The 21,903-nt window shown below is 38.1% G+C and overlaps 5 protein-coding genes across 5 annotated transcripts; 2 read left to right on the top strand and 3 right to left on the bottom strand.

Moving 5' to 3' along the window:
* Positions 1 to 185: 185 nt before the first annotated feature.
* On the bottom strand, positions 186 to 2,099 carry LOC106420149 (ran-binding protein 1 homolog a). The gene is made up of 4 exons (XM_013860990.3): positions 1,841 to 2,099; positions 1,588 to 1,739; positions 1,375 to 1,500; positions 186 to 799 (listed from the first exon to the last, which is right to left on the bottom strand). The coding sequence occupies exons 1-4, from the start codon at positions 1,993 to 1,995 to the stop codon at positions 555 to 557; spliced, it is 678 nt and encodes a 225-aa protein (XP_013716444.1). The 5' UTR covers positions 1,996 to 2,099; the 3' UTR covers positions 186 to 554.
* A 732-nt stretch (positions 2,100 to 2,831) lies between these two features.
* LOC106420143 (protein SMAX1-LIKE 6) lies at positions 2,832 to 7,921 on the bottom strand. Its single transcript, XM_013860984.3, has 3 exons — positions 6,416 to 7,921; positions 4,698 to 4,950; positions 2,832 to 4,618 (listed from the first exon to the last, which is right to left on the bottom strand). Exons 1-3 carry the CDS (start codon positions 7,555 to 7,557, stop codon positions 3,137 to 3,139), a joined length of 2,877 nt encoding a protein of 958 aa, XP_013716438.1. The 5' UTR covers positions 7,558 to 7,921; the 3' UTR covers positions 2,832 to 3,136.
* Positions 7,922 to 10,093: 2,172 nt separating this feature from the next.
* BNAANNG15810D lies at positions 10,094 to 12,878 on the top strand. Its single transcript, XM_022708528.2, has 6 exons — positions 10,094 to 10,112; positions 11,239 to 11,425; positions 11,515 to 11,777; positions 12,000 to 12,092; positions 12,230 to 12,289; positions 12,387 to 12,878. Exons 2-6 carry the CDS (start codon positions 11,323 to 11,325, stop codon positions 12,579 to 12,581), a joined length of 714 nt encoding a protein of 237 aa, XP_022564249.1. The 5' UTR covers positions 10,094 to 10,112; positions 11,239 to 11,322; the 3' UTR covers positions 12,582 to 12,878.
* LOC125591354 (O-glucosyltransferase rumi homolog) lies at positions 12,824 to 15,119 on the bottom strand. Its single transcript, XM_048765454.1, has 7 exons — positions 14,846 to 15,119; positions 14,505 to 14,743; positions 14,066 to 14,416; positions 13,804 to 13,993; positions 13,670 to 13,734; positions 13,374 to 13,584; positions 12,824 to 13,295 (listed from the first exon to the last, which is right to left on the bottom strand). The coding sequence occupies exons 1-7, from the start codon at positions 14,957 to 14,959 to the stop codon at positions 12,948 to 12,950; spliced, it is 1,518 nt and encodes a 505-aa protein (XP_048621411.1). The 5' UTR covers positions 14,960 to 15,119; the 3' UTR covers positions 12,824 to 12,947.
* A 1,098-nt stretch (positions 15,120 to 16,217) lies between these two features.
* Positions 16,218 to 21,341, top strand: LOC125591355 (flavonol 3-O-glucosyltransferase UGT71C4-like). Its single transcript, XM_048765455.1, has 4 exons — positions 16,218 to 20,113; positions 20,245 to 20,571; positions 20,649 to 20,828; positions 20,904 to 21,341. Exon 1 carries the CDS (start codon positions 16,326 to 16,328, stop codon positions 17,748 to 17,750), a length of 1,425 nt encoding a protein of 474 aa, XP_048621412.1. The 5' UTR covers positions 16,218 to 16,325; the 3' UTR covers positions 17,751 to 20,113; positions 20,245 to 20,571; positions 20,649 to 20,828; positions 20,904 to 21,341.
* The last annotated feature ends 562 nt before the right edge of the window (positions 21,342 to 21,903 follow it).

Raw genomic sequence — 21,903 nt, 5'->3', positions numbered from 1 at the left:
TAGACTGTATTGATATTAATAAAGTTTTAGTTGACAAAAAAAAATCTCATATGTAGTAACGTAAAAATCAATTGTCTAATATGCTATCTAATTTCTGTCAAAACATTTACCCTGAATTCGAACTAGAGGGATGCTAAGGCTTATATAAACGAATGTTGTGAAAAGGAAAACAAAAAAAAGATTAATAAATTAAAATCAACATGCATATAATTTTGTAATTCAAAGAAATGAAGACTTCCGACTCTTGTCCATGAAAATAAGACCATACAAAAACAACCCATAGGAAACTTTAAACAATGAATCCAATGTACTCTCTCTGATGACCAACCTTAATCTCTCATATCACTCACTCAGCTTTCGACTCAAAACTATAAAACCCAAAACGACTCAGCAAAACCCAACCCCCCCAAGCGATCCCCCAACCACTTGATATGATTCGACAAAACATGTGTAGATAGTTAGTGCCAAGACACTAGCAGACTCGAGATGGATGCATCAAAACACTTTTAGGCTATAATAATACCTCGCCAAAGGAGCTTAAACATTGATGCATCTTAAGTTGAGGGAGCAACAGCCTCTTCGGTTTTCTTTTCTTCATCAGCTTTCTCTGGCTCGGTTTTTGTCTTTTCCTCTGGTTCCACTTCGGTCTTTACCTTCTCCACAGGTTTCTCCTCTGTTTTCGTCTCTTCCACGGTCAACTTCTCAAGAAGACCAGCTGCGTCAGAGGCATCTTTGCTCTCTTCTTTCTCTACTTCGGATTCAGCAACTTCATTGAACTTCTGCATAAATGCTTTGCAGTCTGAAAAAGCAAAATAAGACTTGATTACTCATGCAGCTCTACAAACTTTATAGTTCATGGCACTATCAGCTCCGAAACAATTGAAAACATGCACCACAAAGTAGATCATTGCCTAAACTTTTCCGTTCATAACACAAAATTAGTTCAATGAATGTCATAACACATGATCTAGCAGCCATAGATCACGCAAGCTGTGTCACTACCAAGTTTCAAGACAACAATAATAAGAGGGCAATACTGTGTGAAAATGAAAAGCTAATCAATTGACAGCTCTAAAAAAGAGCTATAATGAAAGCTTTAAGGTAAGATTTTTCAAAGACAAGAAGCCATATAAACATAGCTAAGTTCACGATCCAATAGTAATATATCCAACGGCCGTAAGCTCAACCAATTATGTACTGATAATAAACAAGACAATGCAACATGCATAAAGGCCAATGAAACAAGTAGCAACCAGCTTGGCAAAATAAAAAAAACAGTAATCAGCAAGTGGAGATCAGTATAAGATATGGAATCACAATCGCGCAACACGATCTAATCTACATGAAAAGGACACAATTCAAGATCATACTTACTCTCAATTGAAGCAAAACGGATGCAGAAAAGCTCATCCTTCAGCTCCCCATCAGCAAAGTCACGAGCGTGCCACACGCAAGACTTCTCATTCCCAACGTGTTCCTGAACACTCATGCCCTGCTTAACTGCAAAAGATCCGAATACGAATGATAAAAATAAGTAAACAGTAACCTAAACACGGATCTAAACAACTTAGATTAAGCTTAATTTACCGAAATGATTAGCACAGATCTTGAGAGTTTTCGATTGCCTCATAACGAGCCTAATCTTGCCAGTGCTCTTATGCTTCAAGAGCTTCACAGTACCAGCACCTCTCTCCTTCCACTGATTCGCTTCCTTATCAAACCGATACAGCTTCGATTTCCTTCGATTCACAAACAAAACATCCAATCAAAAACCTCAACCGAAGCTAAACCCTAGGAAAATCGATCAGATCTGGTTGACCTAGATCACAAATACACTTACAGATCGAGGACGGCGTCTTCGTCTTCCTCACCGGTGGTGACGGCAACCTCCTCAAGCCTAACGATCGGAGCGACCTGAGCTCCGGTGTCCTCATCCTCGTTAGCTCCGGATTCCTCCGCGTCTCTGTGCTCGTGCTCGGGTTCGTTGGTAGCCATAGTATCGACGGATCGAGGTTTCTTCGTGGATTCAGTAGTTCGCTTACGGTGCGGCGTGTGAGAAAGAGAGCGAGAGAGATTGGGGTTTTACAACATGGGTACGACATTTTATAATTGGAGTTATTTCGCGTTGAATTGAAGCTAACAATGGGCCGAGCTCCTATCAATACATTATCTGGCCCATTTACTTTGTACTTTACTCAAAGATACAATATTGGGGTCTTAATTTGGGCAGAATACATTTATTTAAACCTTAAAAATGATTATATTATTGTTATCTTAGCCTTATATAAAAACTCTATAAATTAATGTTAGGAATATGGTCATTTATTAATTTACGGAGTTGTTAGTTTACAAAAAATTCCTTTTTAGATTTTTCTATTTTTGAATATTTTTATTTATAAAATAAGAAAATAGTTGATTTTACCATATATACATTAATTAAGTTTTAGAAACTATAATTTCATATTTTTATTATATTATTTAGTGCATATTTTTATGTTATGTCGTTTTAGATAATTTTACTAAATATTGTTAAAATATATTAAAATTTTAAGAATAGAGACAATTTCATGGTAGATATAAAACCAACAACATCAGATTTAGTTTATACTTATATATATATATGTATATAAATTTATGATTTATATTTACATAAAATTTTCTAAAAATTATTATCTTATTATATTATCGATTTGTCATATTTTGAAGTGACTAAAGAAACCAGAAAATTTTGTTAATTTCTAATGTTTATTAATTTATCGAATATTAATTTTTAGGGTTTCTACTGTATTCACATTATTTTAAATATCTAAATATTAAATTTATCAGTTCTGTTTTGAAAATAATACTTATATATACAGACTTTTCTATTGTTTAATGCATACACATATTTGAAAGTTGGCCAAAAGAGTTTACAACACAATTAGGAGATACCTAGACACAAAACGCCAAAAAGTCTGGGAAATTAGTAAAACCCCTAACCAAACTTATGTACCAAAGTGATACCTCAGCTAATAGTCGTAACTATATCAATACATTCTTTAATTTACATGCACAAAACTCCAAACCAAAGCCTCTGATGACAAAACAATCAAGACTACCTAATTTATTACCTCATTTATACATCTGTGAACTGTGATCACATCACATCCACCCTCTCCGGCAACTCTACTCCGCCAGATAAATCTCTAGAAGCAACCAGCTTCACAACGACCTTGGGATTCAAACCATACTTTACCCTCGCTTCAGCAAAGCTAGGAGCAAGAACTGTTCTCACCCACTGATCAACAACGTCCCTCCCTTCTTCCCCCGATGACCAAGAAGCCGCAAGAATCTGAACCATCACGTCCTCATCTATCTCTAAACTTGTTTCACCTCCAAAACACATCTTAAAATGCGAAACGATCTTCTCTCGAATGCTTTTAGCTAACCCATCGAAATCAACCTCCTTGAACGTCACCTTTCCATCTACCTGCTCCATGAAACCATCGAACCAAGCTCTTGCCTCCTCTGTTTCATGGTCAAAGCTAACTCCTGTCTCATCTACTGGTAGGTTCAGATCAAGATACGAACGTTGCACCTTCTCTGCACGCACCTCAGTTTCTTCCTCATGCTTTCTCTTCTTTACCCCAACTTTATCAGTATCAGCTAGCCTAATCTGCAGCTTCCAGCTTCTCGCGCTGAGAACTCTCTCCTCAGAGAATGTCACAGGCTCAAAAGTTACATGATCTTTCTCCTTGTCGATACTAGAAGCTGCAAGAACAATCACGTTCTTCATACTGATCACTCTCCCATGCGAGTCACGGAGTCTCCCTGTACTCACAGCTTCAGACAATCTCCTCTGATCCGGGAACTCTGACTTCTCCACGTTTTCGAGGAACACAACTGAGTGTGGCTTTCTAGATAACTCTCCCGTTAGGTAATCAACCACTGTCTTGCCTCTATAAGAGTGTTCTCCCGCGAAATCCACAGAGATGCAGTTTTCTTGGCCACCAAAGAAGGCTTCAGACAGAACCGAAGCTACTTTCTTCTTCCCGACTCTATCCGGTCCAAGAAGAGCCAGCCAAGTTCCACTCGTGCGGTTTCTTCTCGCGTCGCAGATGATTTGACTAATTGCATTCGCAGCTTCGGTCTGGTGAGGGACTTTACGAGAGAGTGATTCTCTGAGAGACTTGAAATCGTTCTGATACTTGTGTTCTAAGGAAGAGCTTAGAGTCGTCACCAGCAACGGTTTCTCTCTCATTGTGTTTGTTTCATTCTCACTTTTTGATGCATAGATTGCTCCCAAGCCTAAGTCTGTAGTAACACAGCTCAAAGGAGAACCCATAACACGGTTAGGCACTGATGTAGTGAGATCCTCCTTTTGTTTTGTATTTGAGAATGGCTGATTAAGCAGTTTACTGGTGGTCTCAAGAGAGCTTTCAGGAGTTCTGCTTGGAGTCCCGGGACTACTTTTCTCAGCTGGGCTTCTTACGGTCTGAACTGGGAACTGGGGACTCACGGTCGGATAACCGAGTTTATGAAACGCTGGAGTATGATGGGTACTTTGGCATATGTTGTCCCATTTCTTCTGGAGAGCTGTGGTTTGAGAGGCTAATGTGTTTGTGTCATCATCTATAGCCTGCACTGAGTAAGAAGCAAAAACTCTCTCAAGATAGTTGCATTTACACATGTGAATGCAACTGAGGATAAAAACGAACCTTGGTGCTGCTCGTCGGTCCCTTGTCTAACTCGGACTCTGCAGCGCGTAACCAAGAGGGTAACTTCTCAGGAGATTGATCAGACGTAGAGTGACTTGAACCGGTTTTGACAAGGGCAGCTACTTCTTGCAGATACTTCTCGTTGCAGAGGTGACATCTGGGGAGCGTTTGATTCAGTGTGTTACTCAACGGTACTCTATAGTCTGATGTAGATGAAAAGAAGCCTCCAAACGGAACAAACGATCCCATCAAGCTGAAACCAACAGGTTTGTACTATATTTTAGTTGCTTGATCAGTTGTAAACTCACGGTTTTGAACAAAGACAGAACATCAAGCTCTAGAGATAAATATATGGTTTGCTTCCAGACAAATGGGAAGCATAAAGCTGACAAAGAAGTGGATATGTTAAAATTAGGCCTGCAGATTTTGTTCGAACCGAACCAAAATTTTCAATTCTTGGTTCAGTTACGGTTTCGAGTTTGGTTTAGTTCCGCAGTGTTTTTAAAAAATTATTCGGTTTTTGGTTCGGTTTCGATTTTCAAAAAACCCGAAAATAATCAAATTTTTAAGAAAAGTTATACCAAATTCTAACTGAAACAAAAAAAAAATGGTTATTTTCAAAATTAAAATTAAAAACCAAAATTAACCAAAATCGAACCGAACTGATGTTTTTCGGTTGGATTGTGGCCAAACCGAATAAACCGAACTGAAATAACCGAAACCGCAGGACTAGTTAAAATACTTGAGATTATGTTTTCAAGATTGACACAAACAATAAACTATTCACACCAATACATATAGAGCTGGGCAAATAAACCGAATCCGAAAATCCGAACCGAACCCGATCCGATAAAAATGAATCCGAACCGATCCGAACCCGATATAAATACCGAATGGATCATATTTTTCGGTATATTGGGTTATGGATATTATCCGAACCGAACCCGGACCTAAATGGATATCCGATAGAACCCGAAACATTTATAATAACAAAAAGAACTTCTACCAAATATGACCTTAATTCTTAATATGTATCCAAAATACTTTAAGATAGTATTGAACTTCTAAAATAATTATCTATTACATGAAGGTTGATGGTGGAATGTAGCGGTTGAAGCCTAAAGTTTTTTTATTTTGGTTTTGTTTTCCTTAAATAGTGTTTCTCATTTCATGAGAACTTAGTTTTTGTTTTATGATTTCATTTATCTGGTTTTCTTTATATCACTAACTATGTTTATCTTTCGATTGATTTTGAATGATCACGTTTGATGTTTTTTCTTATTTTTGAATCGATTTTACTTATGTTTTGGCTATTAAAATATGTACAAATCATGTATTTTAAATCCGAAGAACCGATTTCATTTATGTTTTAGTTACAAAATAGGTACAAATCATGTATTTTTAAACCGAAGAACCGATTGGGACCCGAACCCGAAAGTACAATGGGTTATACCGGTTCTTTGAAGATTTACTAACCTCGACCCGAACCCGATATAACCCGAACCGGTCCCGAACCGAACTTTCATATAACCCGAATGGGGTTGATTTTGATAAACCCGAAGAACCAAAATCCGAATGGATAAAACCGAAACCCGATTGGGACCCCGAATGCCCACGCCTAAATACATAGGTGATCTTTCAATTCCATTCAGCTATCAGATTTAAAAAAAAAAACTCACTTCTGCAGTCTAAAGTGAATGCATATTGCAAAAGCATACCTTGATTTTGGATAAACCCCTTGAGTCAAAGGTCTTGAGGATGTGATAGGAAGAACATGGAGGTCCCAATCCTTATCCACCGTAGGAAACCGATCCAAAAGCTTCGTGTAAGTCTCGTTGCTCGTTGCACATCCAATGAACCAAAGCCCACTTCGATGTTTCAACAAATCCGACAGCTTCAACACCAAACTCTCCAAAACATTGGAAGAAGTTTCGCCGGTTAGAACTTTCAACTCTCCCAGATTAAGCACCATCCCCGATGATTTCGAGCCATCTCCCTCTGCGACTCTTACTAGATCATCAAGCTTCTCGTCGGTTCTTGAACCATCGGCTAAAACATCATTAATCTCCTTCTCTATGCTAACTAAGCTTAACCCTCTAACCTCCTGCGCAAGAAACGTTTGGTTCCCACTATTGATAGCCTCCGTGAACGTTTTAAGAGCTTCGTTAGCGCAGTTACCGACAAGGAGAGGGTTCCTCCTCTCTTTCCGACACAACACTTCTCCGATTCTCCGACAATTCTCATCCAAACCACTGCTCCCACTAAACGGGAAGAGAGGAGGACAGCGAGAAGCTCTCGAGAAGCGGGAAGAGAGCTGCGTCACCGGAGGGTGAAGCACGTCGAGCTTAATATCGGAGCTCCGAAACCCCGCTTCGGTGAAGACCCGGTTCACAATCGGATCGTCGAGGATGGATAGTATAAAGTACTTCAACTCCACTTTCAAAACCGTCGTCTGACATCCGCTGACGTGGATCTGCTGGAGGTGATAACTCTCGGGGTGCCGTCTCTGATTCGCCTGAGACCGTTTGATCGCCGCCATGAGCGAATTCGACACGGGCGGATCTTCTTCCTCCGTCGTCGTAGTAGACTTGGACGAAGACGGGAGTCTATCGAGAGAGACGCCGACGCAGAGCTCCAGAGCTCGGAACTGAAGTCCCGAGGAGTACGGGGTGCTCCGGGAGGCGCGTGAGACGCAGACCTCCCGGAGAATGGACGACGGCATCGCTAGAAGAGCGGATACGGCGTGGAGAGACGTTGTCTGCGCGTGGCTTCTCCGACGAGCTACTGATACAGCGTCGTTGAGGGCGCGAGCGGCTTCCTCCGTTAAGCATTCTCTCGCCGTGTTCACCGGCGTCGGCATCGCCGGGAGAAGATAAAAGTTAAAAGTAAGAAATAAAATCACCACAAAGCGCCGTCTCCAATCAAACCAACCCACACTAACAAAAATTCAGAAAATATATTTTTTAAAAAAAACAACCAGGCGTGAGTTTTTGGAGAAAATGATATTTATTGGAAAAACAAAATAATCAAAAAGTTAAAAGGTCTCTTTAGCTTAAAAGTAGTTATTATAAAAATAAATAATTGTTTTTCTTCAATCCGCAAATCTTACGCATGGATATGTACAGATTACAGAGGGAGTCACTGTGTTTGGTTGTATACTGCTTGTGGGGACCTCCAGTATATTTGTCAGATTGTTTAAAATTTTCATATTTTAACATTTATTTTTAATTTTTTATATATGTGGTGCTCGTAGAATCTCTCTCCACTTGAAAAAAACATGTCACAGAAGGTTCGATTAACAACGGCTGCAATTAAACCACACATTTTATTATCTTCTAACCATGTCTATATTTTCATGAAACAAAAATCTATTATTTAAATTATAAACTATTTGATTCTTTGTTCTATCTTTTCATTCATATCAAATTGTTCACTGCTTTTTTCATCGAATATAAATTTGACAATAACGTTTGAAACTTTCATAACATATATTATAGGTTCTATGATGTTACTATATATTCTAGGTTACAGATATTTTTTATCCGAAGTTTTTAAAAGTTTTTAGTGTGTTTTTTTGTCGTCAGTTTTAAGTTTGTTTGTAATAAGATATTTTAAAATTTTGTGTTAATTTTGATTTTATTGAATCTACGCAAAAAATATATTGTAGCATATGTATGCTACTCATCATGGTCTCAGAACCACGAGGGAGTCACATGACTCTCTACTTTTTGCACCTTGTCTTGTAGTATTTGGCTTATAAACTTTGTGTTAATTAGTTTTATGATCCAAATAGATTGGGATTAACCAAGAAAGTCAACTTAATTATAGAAGGAAATAATAAGAAGCATCGAGTGGTAGTAGACAATTGACTAAAATTTTATGAAAGATTAGGTGAATGTCATAAGATAAAGAGGAAACGCATAAGTGGTCAGGGGCCCAAAATTTATATGCTTCTTTTGCGTCATTGTCATCCAATAAAGATATTTTATTACAATTGTTTTCACTTTACTTTGCACTTATTCTTACTCTCGAAGTCTCGATCATCAGTTTTTGTTACGACTGCTGGAAAATAAACAATAAAATGTAAGTGATGTTAGAATTACAATGAAAAGATTATAATGAAAACTAATTGAAAGACATTTCGAAGAATCATGCATCTATTGCAATGTATCTGATACACACCCACGCTAAGATGTTTTAAGTTACGTGTTATTATGTAATCAAAGAGGGAACAATTATTGGCCACCTCAATATTTTCTTACAGATTAAAAGACATATTGGACTCATGCCAAATTAAGCGTCGACAAGCAAGTACGATATATAACTTTCCTTCATGTTTACTCTAGCTTAGCTTTTGACATCTAAAATATCGTCAATAAGAGCATCTCCAACTCATTGCTATTTTCATCTCTATAATAACATTTAGAGTTGAAATTGCTCTAACCCACTTCTATTTCTTCCTCTATAATAGAAATTTCTATTTTTTCCTCTATTTATAGAGGAAGAAATAGCATTCCTCTATTTTTTACTCTATATTTTAGAGATTGCTATTTTAGGGGAATACATTGGAGCATATTTCATCTCTATTATAGAGTTCCCCTATTTTAGAGGTGAAAATAGCAAAATACATTGGAGATTGTCTAAGTACTATCAATTTTATTTTTTCACTTGTATATATACTATATTTGTATACTTCACTCTCGAATATACCAATATACTTATTAAACACATGTAATAATTGATATATGAATAGGTAAATGCAAAACAAAGCAAAATGACTTAAAAAGAACGGCGTCTTTTTCATTTTCGGATTTTCCAGAATCAGTTCTTCAAAATTCAGGTTGTTGTGCCAAGTCTCTAACTAATAGTATGACTTATGCAATTCAAATAACTGGGAGATAGATGTGGCATCTGAATGATCAATCCATGATAATTATACAGATGTAGCCTAAATTAGTTACAAACTTTGTCGTATAAAATTAATTTATTCTCATATTTTGTAAGTCACGTTATAATCCATGGGTTATAATTAGCAGAAAGTATTAAAAACACAATTAAAATCGATGATTAACGTGAACCCTTAATCCCTGATCCTCTATCGATAACACACTAATAAAGACCGTTCAAATGCAAAAAGTGAAGCTAACAACATCACTTGTATGAACCAACGGTCACTGTTCGATCATTGGCACTTCATAACTGGATAATGTTACTATATCGATCAGCCAATAAAATTGCAACACATGATAATAAATTACACGTGAATTATAGAGGACTAGTCCTCCGCGGAGAGAAGAAGGTAAGTCCAAAGAGAGAGTAAAGCGTTAAAACCAACCAAGTGGACAGAAACTCTCAACACAACCAATCACCCCAGACTCACCCCTTCTCATCCTGGATGATGATATCAACCAAAAGGTATTTGATTCCTTTTGGTTTTAGCCTTTTAGGACATAGGTGTTGTGAGAACCCAACTTTTCTTTGGTATATGTGCTATTTTCTCTTTTCTTACATTACTTATACAAACGTCAGCTACTTTCATAAGGAATCCATTTGATAGTTGATTAGAAAGTATTGATTGAACCCATACTATAGTTATCTTGTATAGTAATGCTTTTTCAATACGTAAACCTAGCTCTGAATTATAATATGTGGTTAATCAAAGTCCTGATCTATTGTTATCTAATTATCATGGTTCGCTGGCACCTATTGGTCATTTAGATAATGACATTCATGTTTGATGTGACATTTATGTTATCTCAAGTTGTGTTTAATGTTTTTGTACTTATTCTAATTCACTTTTAAATTTTACAAAGTATTAAAGTCCTTGCTACTTAAGATGTTCGACGGTCAACCATATAAGATTGATAGTGGAAAATATTAATATTGAAATCTAATCATAGTCCATAATGAGATTTTTCTTTAGTTACGTCCTTAAGTGGCGTTTCACTACTTCTATCATAGTCATGTAAAACAAAACAAAAATAATAATGTAAAAGAACTGAATAAAAAATCAATCTTGAACTATTTTATTTTGTAAATATATATGATTCACATATTAGTCAAAGTACTCTAGTACACACTTACCCACGCATATCCAATTTGAATTTAAGTCATCAAAATGTCAATTTTATAAAAGTATTAATATGGAAACGCTATGTATATATATACAATACAAGAGAATACATAATAGTTGAAGTGGTATAGTGAGAAGTACCTAATAGTTGAAATGGTGCAGTGGGTAACCCATCTGAGGTTGGGTAGGAACCGAGATTGAACCGATACCCATAGTAATAGAGGCATAATCAATTGGATAAAATGACTAACAGAAACCGAACCAAACTGGTCCATTTGAGGTCAAAATGACCAGGGGCCAGGATTAGTGCTAAGATTCATCCATTTGCTGATGAGATAATAAGGCTCCAAAAGAAAAACAAGGAATGGGCCTGGACAATAACAAAATAAGAGAGGCCTTACTAAGCCCATTAACTCCTTTTTGTTGAAACGTAGATCTTTCTCTTACGTCACCTTCGTGTTCCTTCAGGCGACACTCCTCCCCCTCCTCTTTGCCAAAACCTCAAATCGGACGACTGAAATTCGAAAAACCCTAAACTCGAAGAAGAAGAAGATGAAACTCGCGCATTCCGCGATTCGATCCCTTAGCGACGTAGCTTCCTTTCAAACATGTCGTCCTTTCGTATCCAGAAGCCTCTCCACCAACGCTAATCAAGGTAACCCATCGTACATTTCTACAATGCTGTCTCGTTTTCTGTTATTCTAACCGCCGATTCCAATCATCGATCTCTTTTCGAGTCATCAGACGATTGGATGTTCGGCGGCAAAGACGAAAAAACCAATAGCTTCTTCCAGCATCTTGGCAAGGCTGAGAAGGATAAGCGCGACTACACAGGGTTTAGTAGATCACAAGGAAACGGCTCGAGATTCGATCCTTCATCCGATGGCGTGGATGGAAAATTAAAGGAAGCTGCGTTGATTTACAACGTTGATGATGACGAAGGTGTGAAGGATGGTTACTCGTTTAGGCCCGATGTTAACACTTGGAGAGTTAATCCTTTCCCTAGAGTATGTTTTTCTTACAACTCTTTTTATGCGTTGTCTTAATGATTTGATTCATATGTTATTAGGATTGCATTTGTACTGTAAAGTCAGGGTCTTTTATCACTTAGAAGTTAGAACATGTAAATTGAATGTGTAGTCATGTATAGTGTTTTCGTCTTTCTCCTTAGTCTTTTCTTGTTTGCTTTGATGAGACAGTCACTAAACGTGTTTTGTTTTCCAATACAGGATATAAACTATAGAAGGCAGATGCAAAAGCCTAGGCAGAATACTAAGGCGGAGATCACCACCGAGGAAGTTCTTAAGAAAGCTGACTTCAGGGTGAGTTTGCTTAGTTTACATATGCTTCAGAAGCAGTGTAGCATTTGTTTCTTTTGTGGGTTTTGTGTAAATAGTAAATACCGAGGCTTTGTTGGTTCTTTGTGTACTCACTGATGGAATATGGCTTTGTTGGACAGAATGTTAGATTCCTTGCACAGTTCATCACCGAAGCTGGGATCCTCGTTAAGAGGAAGCAGGTTAGACTGAATGTTTCTTCTCGCTTTAATCCAACAAAATGATGTTTTGTTAGTGTACATGCTGAAATCTCTTTATTTTTATCTATCTCTTGCACAGACTGGTATTAGCGCAAAGGCACAAAGGAAGATTGCTAGAGAGATCAAAACGGCCCGTGCATTTGGACTGATGCCTTTCACAACAATGGGTACAAAGGCTTTTACATTTGGGAAAACCATGGAGAACAGAGACCAAGATTTCGAGTATGAAGTGGTTGACGATGATGATGAGTATGATGACAACACACCTGAGTAACTCCAAAGGGTTGGATCCACTCTCTGTTGCCTGACTAGTGAGGTCTTGTTTTCATTTCTTGGGTTTTGTTCGGCTGATATTTGGAATAATCCGATGGTAGCAAGTTGAGTATACATGATTGACTGTATTTCAGTAGCTGCTCTTCAGTTGACAATAGGATTTGTAATTTTTTTTTGTTTAATTTTGTTACTTTGGAAGTTAAGGGCATGACTGATCAGTATCATTGTGTCTCATTCCAAACATTACTCTGTAAGATTATGGTTACTTTATTCCACAAATCAAGTCATTATCAAAGTATTATCTCGTGCTAAAGCTGATGATGAAAAAAAGACTAAACCAAAATTTTTATGTCCCAAAAAAGTCAACTTATCTAGAACCCCTCTCTGTTCTTGTCATCTCCATGTGTCTGACATCTTCGATTGTTTTTTTCTTCTGTTGGATCAACCTCTGGAGTATACTCCTATCTTCATCTGGAAGAGTACATGGTCGATCCAGAGACGGTACAGCTCTGGACTTTTCAAGTAGGTCCCGCTCCTTTTGCTCTGCGAAGCAAAGCAATGATCCTTCACAGACCTCTTTAGCAGAATACGGCTTCTCTGGTTTGAACTTCTGAAGCTTTGAGTACTCAGTGATGAGATGAAACATGTAGTCATACACACGGTTCATGCTAATGCTTTCCATGTAACCTTGTCCTCTTTTCCCTATTGCTTCAGCCTATCAAAAGGGAAACATCTTAAGAAACATGAATTGGTAAAATCTGATATACATAGATGAGAAAAGTTGAATTCATACATCAGAAGGGTTGGCATTGCCCCAGTCCACAGCGAACTTAATGGACCGGCATAGATCAGTGGTAGAGACAGGCCAATAGTTTTCCTTGGGAAGGAGGCCTCTGCTGAAGAAATCTTCATACTCTGGTGAGATTATGAGTGTCATGGAACCACATGACATGATATACTTTAGAGAAACTGACCACGCGTAACCCTCTGCATATATCTTGTACCTTATAATACAAGCAATCTCAACCAAATCAGATTATCCTCGTATCATTATCATCCACTCATAATTTGCTAGAAGTAAGGACTTACCGGTGATTACATTGGTTGGCGAGCTTGGACTGTTCAAACCCACCTTTTGCCTCTTCTGCCCAGTTCTGTATTAAAACAACGCACATCAGCATCACTGCCACTAGACTAAACTATCTGATTGAAAAGGGCTGTACCTGGCGCATAATCTGTGCTCCCCATAACCTTGAATGGTTACATTTCATCAGCTCCATCCTTATAGGCGAAACAACGTCAGGATTCCCTTTCCAGTAAGCTCTAGGTTGCTTGCTGCCCCAGCTACTTCTCTTAGACCCTTGCTTTATATCCCCAAACTCGTCATCCCACGGCCTTAGATTCGTCTCCGACCTTCCATCACAACACTCACAAGAGTTGAGTAATAACCACAAAACACATGTAACTCAAGAAAGAGAAACTTACCATCCCCAGAAGGACCAATCAGGAAAAGGAATGTCCAAATGAGCTTCATTGGTGCAATAACGAAAAAGCGGAGCTGGGAAAGAGTGAGTCTCAGTCCGGTTGATGATAGGTTTATCCATACAATCAAACATCATGTCAACATCAGGAACCATGCCAGGATACTTGTTGAGAAGCTGCAGAATCCCCCAAACGGTGAACATCATTCTGCTCTGCACACAGGCGTAGTAGAGATCAACGTATAGCTTTCCAGAGAGTATCACCACTCTAAAGGCAGCACTCTCTTTTGCCTTCTCCACGTGCTCTTTAGTCACACCTGTCTCTCCCCATGGCTCTAAGTCCCGTTGAATCCATCTGGCTTTTCACCAAATCACAATGGTTTACTCGAGTCCAAATAAAGAAAGTTTTATACTTTCTGACTCATTTCAAAAAACCCACAAACCTGAAAACGTCTGGGCACTTTGGTTGCTTGGTTTTACGACCCGACAAGGAATCCGACAGGAGACTCTTTGGCTGGATAACAGGTTTGTAGGGACAAGAGAAGTAGGAGCATTGGAGGATTCGGTAAGCCTGAGAGCGTCTCGAGGCTTCGCTGAAAGATTTGCGCGGGAAAATGTGCCACGGCGTTGGTTCTAAGTTATGTCCGGCGAGAGTTTTTGTCTGAGCAATAAAGTCGTCCACCTGTTCGACGAAAAATTCTTAAAATCACAATTTGCAGAGACAACAAACAATTATAATTCAGCTTCAATCAGATCCGTTAATCACGGAGAAAACAAGCGATGCCTTGTAGAAGAGAAGAGCGGTGAAGGAGAAGAAGGAGAGAGCAAGAAGGCATAGAAGGAGGTAGGAAGGTGATCGTGGTGAGGTTTTCTGAGGGAGACGAAGACGAAGACCCATTGTTTATCTTCTTCTTCTCCTTCTGCAAAACGAAAACTTTTCGTTTTCTAAGCCTTAGAAGTTATCTCTGCTTTGATTGAATGAATATACAGTGCCCCCGCTCGATTCGGAGCTAACTTATTACTTTTCCTAATACATCAGTTTGTTTCTATTTTAACTCTACAAGTATATATATATACCTTCATATTATTTATATCCGCTTTAATTTTATTTGAGAAATTATTAGTAGAGGAAAATGTATTAATGTGCAAGAGAATTATGATATATGTGAATTTAGGTTTTGAACAAATATCTAGCAAACATGTCACATGTAGTATTTGTATTATTATTATTTTTCTGTCGAATGTAGTGTTTGTAACTATCATTAAAACATTACATAATGGATGTTAACCTTTTGGTGTCTTACTCATCAAAGCGTCTTAAGTTTGGCATAATTAAACAGATTCATCCTTCTTCACTTCATGTGCTTAAACTTTGAAAGGATCGGATCATTCAACTCCCATGCACCGGTGAACTGGGTAAACGTGACATCCAAGATTTGAGAGACAAGGGTTTCTTCCTCCTGATTAGTCTTCAACATTTTTTCGGCGGCTTTCAAAAGTAAGAGAAATTAAGTTACACTAACGCCTTTGTTGTATTGTAGTCTCTCGATAATTAAACTTAATACTGAAAAAAGATTATCCCTCTTGATTAAGTTATGAAATGATCTTGCTGACCACACAAGTGGGCTCTCTCTCTCTCTCTCTCTCTCTCTCTCTCTCTCTCTCTCTCTCTCTCTCTCTCCCGCACTAGTGAATCATATGCCATCCTTATAGTGCAGCAGGGACACCTTTAAAGGAGAGTGAGCAATCCCTTTAAGAAGGGCCTGTAATGGTGGTGAAGGGAAAGTAGATAAACGGTGGAGCTTAGGAGGTTGCTGAAGTTCCCAAATGGGTTTCTATATTTTGTCAATGGGTCTGAAAAACATTGAACGTTTAGTGTTACCGGGAACTTCATGCATCATTGTATCATGAAGATTACCGATTACATTGCGTGGAACACCTTTAGAGTGTATGTTGGGGAATCAACCGAGAATCATAAATATTTTGGTTCGTAATTTTAGACCGAAACAATGGGCCGTGGAATCGTGTGTAGTTGGGCTCCATAAGTTGATATCTTGGCCCATAAAGCAACATGTGGTAATTTATCAAACTTATCTCATCTCACTAAAGTGTAAATAAAGTGAATAAAACAAAGTTTGGTCGACATGTGGACATTTTAAAAACACAAACGGTTCTTGAACAGACCAAATGGTGTGACATGTGATAAGTTTATATACACCACACTTGTTCTCCATTTTCACTTGAACAAACCAAATCTCAGAGAAATGGCGGAAAAAACAGAGCTAATCTTCATCCCAGTTCCATCCACAGGCCACCTCCTCGTCAACATCGAGTTCGCCAAGCGTCTAATCAATTTCGACCGTCGGATCAACACCATCACCATCCTCCAATTACACTCCCCAACCAGCCCAAACGCAGCCGTTTTCGCCAAATCTCTCGTCGCTTCACATCCCCAGATCCGCCTCCACGACCTCCCCGTTCTCGACGATCCTCCGCCGTTGGATCTCTTCTACAGAGCTCCCGAAGCGTACATAGTCCAAATCATCAAAAGAACCACTCCTCTCATCAAAGAAGCAGTCTCCACCATCCTCGAGTCTCGCACTAACTCTCGTGTAGCCGCTTTGGTTCTTGATTTCTTCTGTAACTCGTTGATCAAAGACGTCGGCGACGAGCTTCACCTCCCTTCGTACATATTCTTAACCTGTAACGCTAGATACTTGAGTATGATGAAGTATCTCCCCGATCGGCATCGGAGAGTCGCGTCGAAGCTCGATTGGAGCTCCGGCGATGAGGAGTTGGAGATTCCGGGATTTATCAACCCTATTCCGGCGAAGTTTCTGCCGTCCGGTTTGTTTAAGGAAGAAGCTTACGAGGCGTACGTTGATCTATCGCCGAGATTTGGAGATGCGAAGGGTATTTTGGTAAATTCGGTGGCGGAGATTGAGGATTACACGTTTGGGTACTTCTCTCAGCAGCGGGAGGAGAATTATCCTCCGGTTTACCCGGTCGGACCGATTCTCAGCTTGGAGGATAGAGCGAGTCCTAACGAGGAAGATAGGGATAGGATCGTGAGGTGGCTCGAGGAGCAGCCGGAGTGTTCTGTGGTGTTTCTTTGCTTTGGGAGTAGAGGAAGCGTTGATGAGGTTCAGGTGAAGGAGATAGCTCAGGCGCTTGAGGTTGTCGGGTGTAGGTTTCTATGGTCGATTCGGACAGGGCCTGTTGAGACGAGTGATCCGACGGATGTGTTGCCGGAGGGGTTCATGGGGCGAGTGGCGGGTAAGGGGTTGGTTTGTGGTTGGGCTCCGCAAGTGGAAGTTTTGGAACATAAGGCGATAGGAGGGTTTGTGTCTCACTGTGGTTGGAACTCTACGCTTGAGAGCTTGTGGTTTGGTGTTCCTGTCGCCACGTGGCCGATGTACGCTGAGCAGCAGCTGAATGCGTTCACGTTGGTGAAGGAGTTGGGGTTGGCTGTGGATCTGCGGATGGATTACGTGTTTGGTCGTGGGGGGTTAGTGACTTGTGACGAGATTGTGAGAGCTATCAGGTCTTTGATGGATGATGGGGAAGGGAGGAGGGTGAAGGTGAAGGAAATGTCTGATGCGGCGAGGAAGGCTATGATGGATGGAGGATCGTCTTCTGTGGCGACAGCTCGGTTCATTGATGAATTGGTGGAGGATGGTGCAGGCTAATGGAAGTGCAATTCAACATTTTTGGTTATCTAATCTTGTTTTGTTTCGCCAATTAAGAAACTTGTAAAACGATCGTTATGGCTTAAACGGTATGGCAGTGTCTAATTAATATTTGATGCAAATCGGTTGAAGTTAATAGCATAGAATTGTGGATGTAACTTACTTGTTGGTAATGAGGAAGTGACTGAAAAGGGTCAATAGAGGAGACTTAAACGTCTTAGATAATTCATCAGCCATATGATCCATCCTCACCTGTAACATTTAGGACAATACGAGCAATGCAATTAGACCAGGTCTGCAGGAGTCCTTGATATTAATATCATATCACTCGTGCTTCCAAAACTAAGAAAACAAAAACTTAAAAATGTTGAATTCACCTGCATGAAGATATAGCCCTTCTTATGTTACTTGATGCAGCTGCAACTTTCTGCACGATGCATATAAGACGAACATCAAAAACCAATGCTTAGAGGAAATAAAAGTTGGTTCAGGACTGGGAGGAAAGATCAGACCAGCAAGGATTGGATTCTTACTCTTGCACAGAGCTCCAAGGCTTTTAGATTGAAATGCAACATGTGGAAGACCTGTTAGAACGGAGCTCAAAAATTAGTGAGACATATACAGGTACACATAGCTCCAAGAATTTTTTGGTGTAAATTCCTTTTTAGAGTTGTTCTAAGTATGAGTTTCTTTTCTTGTTTTTGGGTCTGATGACAGACTTAACATTGTGTCTTTCTTAATAATAATAATGTTAATTTTCAGTAATTAGTGTGTTAATCTTCGTATGCCAAAACTTGAAACTCGAAGCAAGGATTGAATGGATGTTTTGCCGATAACTGGTGTAGTGAATGTTCCGTGCTTTATTTCCAATTTACAAACCAAGGATCAATCACCAATGTATTTGATCTATCGGCTAGCAACGCTCCAATGGTCACCACCAGGGTCGGCCATGGGGATTGAAACAATTACCGATTTAAATCTCTGATGCCCAACGTAGAGCCTTGAGATAAAATATAATGTAACTAATTGATCAAATCTACACTACCGACTCAATCTACGTCTAATTCATGTTTTATGGAGATCGTCAAAGTCAAACAAAATGATTCATTCCATTGGTTATAAAGCAAGAATATATTATCATTTTTCTTTGTCTAGTACCTAAACTCACGTATCTCTTTCTGTTTATTTAGATAGATCATGTTAAAACCAAAAGATTATTAGAGAGTTTTTTTTTGGTAAAAATGTTAAGAAATTATTAGAGTTAAGATACCAAGAGAGTTTTTTGACTTGTTGGTTGTATATTATTGATCATACTCTCTCCTAGTTTAATATAAGGATCAGTTCAGTATTGTGTGAATCAGTTTGTAGTCAGATATCAATCACTATGAGTAATGGAACTTTGGATTCTAGTTTAATTTAAGAAGAAGAAAACTCTTTTTTTAACGTACCTAAATACATAAACTTTAAATTTTTACCTTAATTGATTTCCGTCCCATTTTTCCATCGAATAGATATAGAGATTTTTTTTTACTTTTATATTACCAGGAAACTTTATTTCTTCAACCTACTTTTACCGCAAAAACTATCTTCCAACATATGAATATTGTTTTTTACTTCTTTTTTTCCAAAAAATAAAATCAGTATATCAACCCATACTTTAACCACAAACTCTTCATTCATCATTTTTTTTCTTTGCATCTAGTACTTAAACTCATGTATCTCTTTTTTTGATCAAAAAAAAAACTCATGTATCTCTTTCTGATTCTTTTGATAGTTCATGTTAAAATCAAATGATTACTGAAGCGCTAAGATACCAATAGAGTTTTGATTCAATACATGTAATCAGTTAGTATATATTGTAGCTGGTTTTATATTATTGTTCCTACTCTCCTAATTTAATATAAAGGATCAGTATTGTGAATCAGTTAGTAGTCACTAGTCAGATTTTTTTATAAAAAAACTTTATCACTAGTCAGATTTTGATCACTGTTGAGTAATAAAACTTTGGATTTTATTTTAATTGTAGAAGAAGAAAACTCTTTTTTCAACGTCCAAAATAGATAATTTTTTAACTTGTAAACCCACTCTTACCTTATTTTCTCTCGGTCTCATTTATTCAACGTACGCAAATAGATAATTTAGCTTTTTTTTTTGAAAACTTTTACCGCAAAAACTAATTTTCAACATGCGAAAATAGATAATTCACTTCTTACATTTATTTTACCTCTTAAAACTTTTAACTCTTTAACTTTTTTTTTTTATTTTTTTTCCTTCAAAAAAATTCATTATATCTACCCACACTTCAACGACAAATCTCCACTCTCATTTTTTTCAACATACTTTTTTCCTCTCAAGCAAGATACGTAAGTTATTTATTTTTAGTGATCTTAATCTTCTTCTTCTTTTCTTTTTTACATGAACAAATGACATTGCTTAATATCATTTCTGTTGGTTCGGATTTTAAAAAATCTTATATATTGATTTCCTGTTGCAGAATATGACTTTGTCCACAAATTGGGAAGATGTTTATCAACTCGTCGACGACTTCCCGTGGGTACAGTTTTATAGCACCGGTTGGGCGTATTCTCTTATGCGGCACATGAATGCGGCTTGTCGCATTGCGAACTTGATTGGTCCAGAGTCTCTCTCCGTGACATACTTGGTCCAGTACATGAGCGAGTTTTCTACGCTAACAGACACGTTGGGCATCCCTTTCCTCGAATCGGTTAGGCCCTTCCTGATGTATGAGGGTATGGTCCTGGATGATGATTATCAAAGATTGTTTGCTCAGTTTTTAAGGCTCCCGGCAATACCACTTCCGGTAAGTAAATGTAACTTATACTATATTGGTTTCTTTTTGTATGATAATAACTACCTCTTCTTTCTTTTTCTATATAGACTGGAATCCGTAGGTTCGTTGTTACCGATATGAGAGTTCATACTCTTGATCTATATCGGAATGCTGAAGAGTTTGAAACTAAATTTATTGATGTAATGCGTTATTCCCCAGTTACTGCTTCCATCCCAAACTATGCTTCTTTATCTGAGTTCTTAGCCCCTGGAAACTTCCCTGAAAACGTGAGTTGAAAGCTATATATATTTTGCTGTTAACTTGAATTTTAGTTTCATTTATTTTAATTTTTTTTTTTGCAGAAGATATATTGTCCAACTATCACGGAACTGCTTTCTCATTGCCCAGGTTGCCATGCTATGTTTGCTACTGGTATAGGCAAGTCTCAAGGAGTTCCTTATGTCAGGTTTCGAGACAGTTCTGGCTTAATCGACGGTGGTTTCATGCACGTTGAATTGGGCATGGGAGTCATTGATCAGTTTGTGGAGTTAATCGGAGCATATATAATGATGTGATCGGTGCCGAAATGATCTAGAGCCTGCTACGGCGATGCTTCTATCTCTACCCCCTATCTATATAATCGCGATATCTATTACTTTTGGTGTAATGTGTCAGCTTTTTTTTTTGGGTGTAATGTGTCAACCATAAAAAAAAAAGTGTCAGCTTCTAATAAAACTATATGAGAATGCATAATATGTGAACACTATAATTATTAAATTGCAAATATTCGTTTGTGTCTACTAGACAAAGCCAATGCAACCATTATGATAAAGATCTAATCACTTACTGAAACGCTGAAGGATTCTGTTTCTGTATTTTGGTTCTAAATGGCATTATCGGTAAGAAAGAACTAACTGATTCGTTTATCAAAAAAAAAAGAACTAACTGATTCATAACTAAAAGTGGGTCACTCCGAAAAAATCTTTGCAATGCTAAGTAGTCAATGCCTCTTGAAGATTAGTGTGGTAACACCGTAATAACATACAGTTCTTGAACAGTTAGGAATTGTTTGCGTCACAACCATAAATAATAAGTAAAAAAATTGTATTTTGTATATGAAATAAATATTTTTTTCATAAAATGGAAAATGGAAAACGACCTAGTTATGGAGACAACTAGGACCGTCACAATAAAGTCAAAAGATAACCATTATAAATTTCCAACATAGTTTTCAGTTACGTACTGCATGTCTTTTTTTTTGGACTAATGGCTTTCAGAATTTTTGCATGTCTTTTTTTCTTTCTGGAACTGTTTCTGCATGTCCTGATTACTCCCGTTATGTTTAATCTTTCATATTTTTAG

This window comes from Brassica napus, chromosome C8 (genome assembly GCF_020379485.1).
Source record: "Brassica napus cultivar Da-Ae chromosome C8, Da-Ae, whole genome shotgun sequence".
NCBI lineage: Eukaryota > Viridiplantae > Streptophyta > Magnoliopsida > Brassicales > Brassicaceae > Brassica > Brassica napus.
The sequence above is the reverse complement of the archived record's forward strand: the minus strand, read 5'-3'. Positions and strand labels throughout refer to the sequence as shown.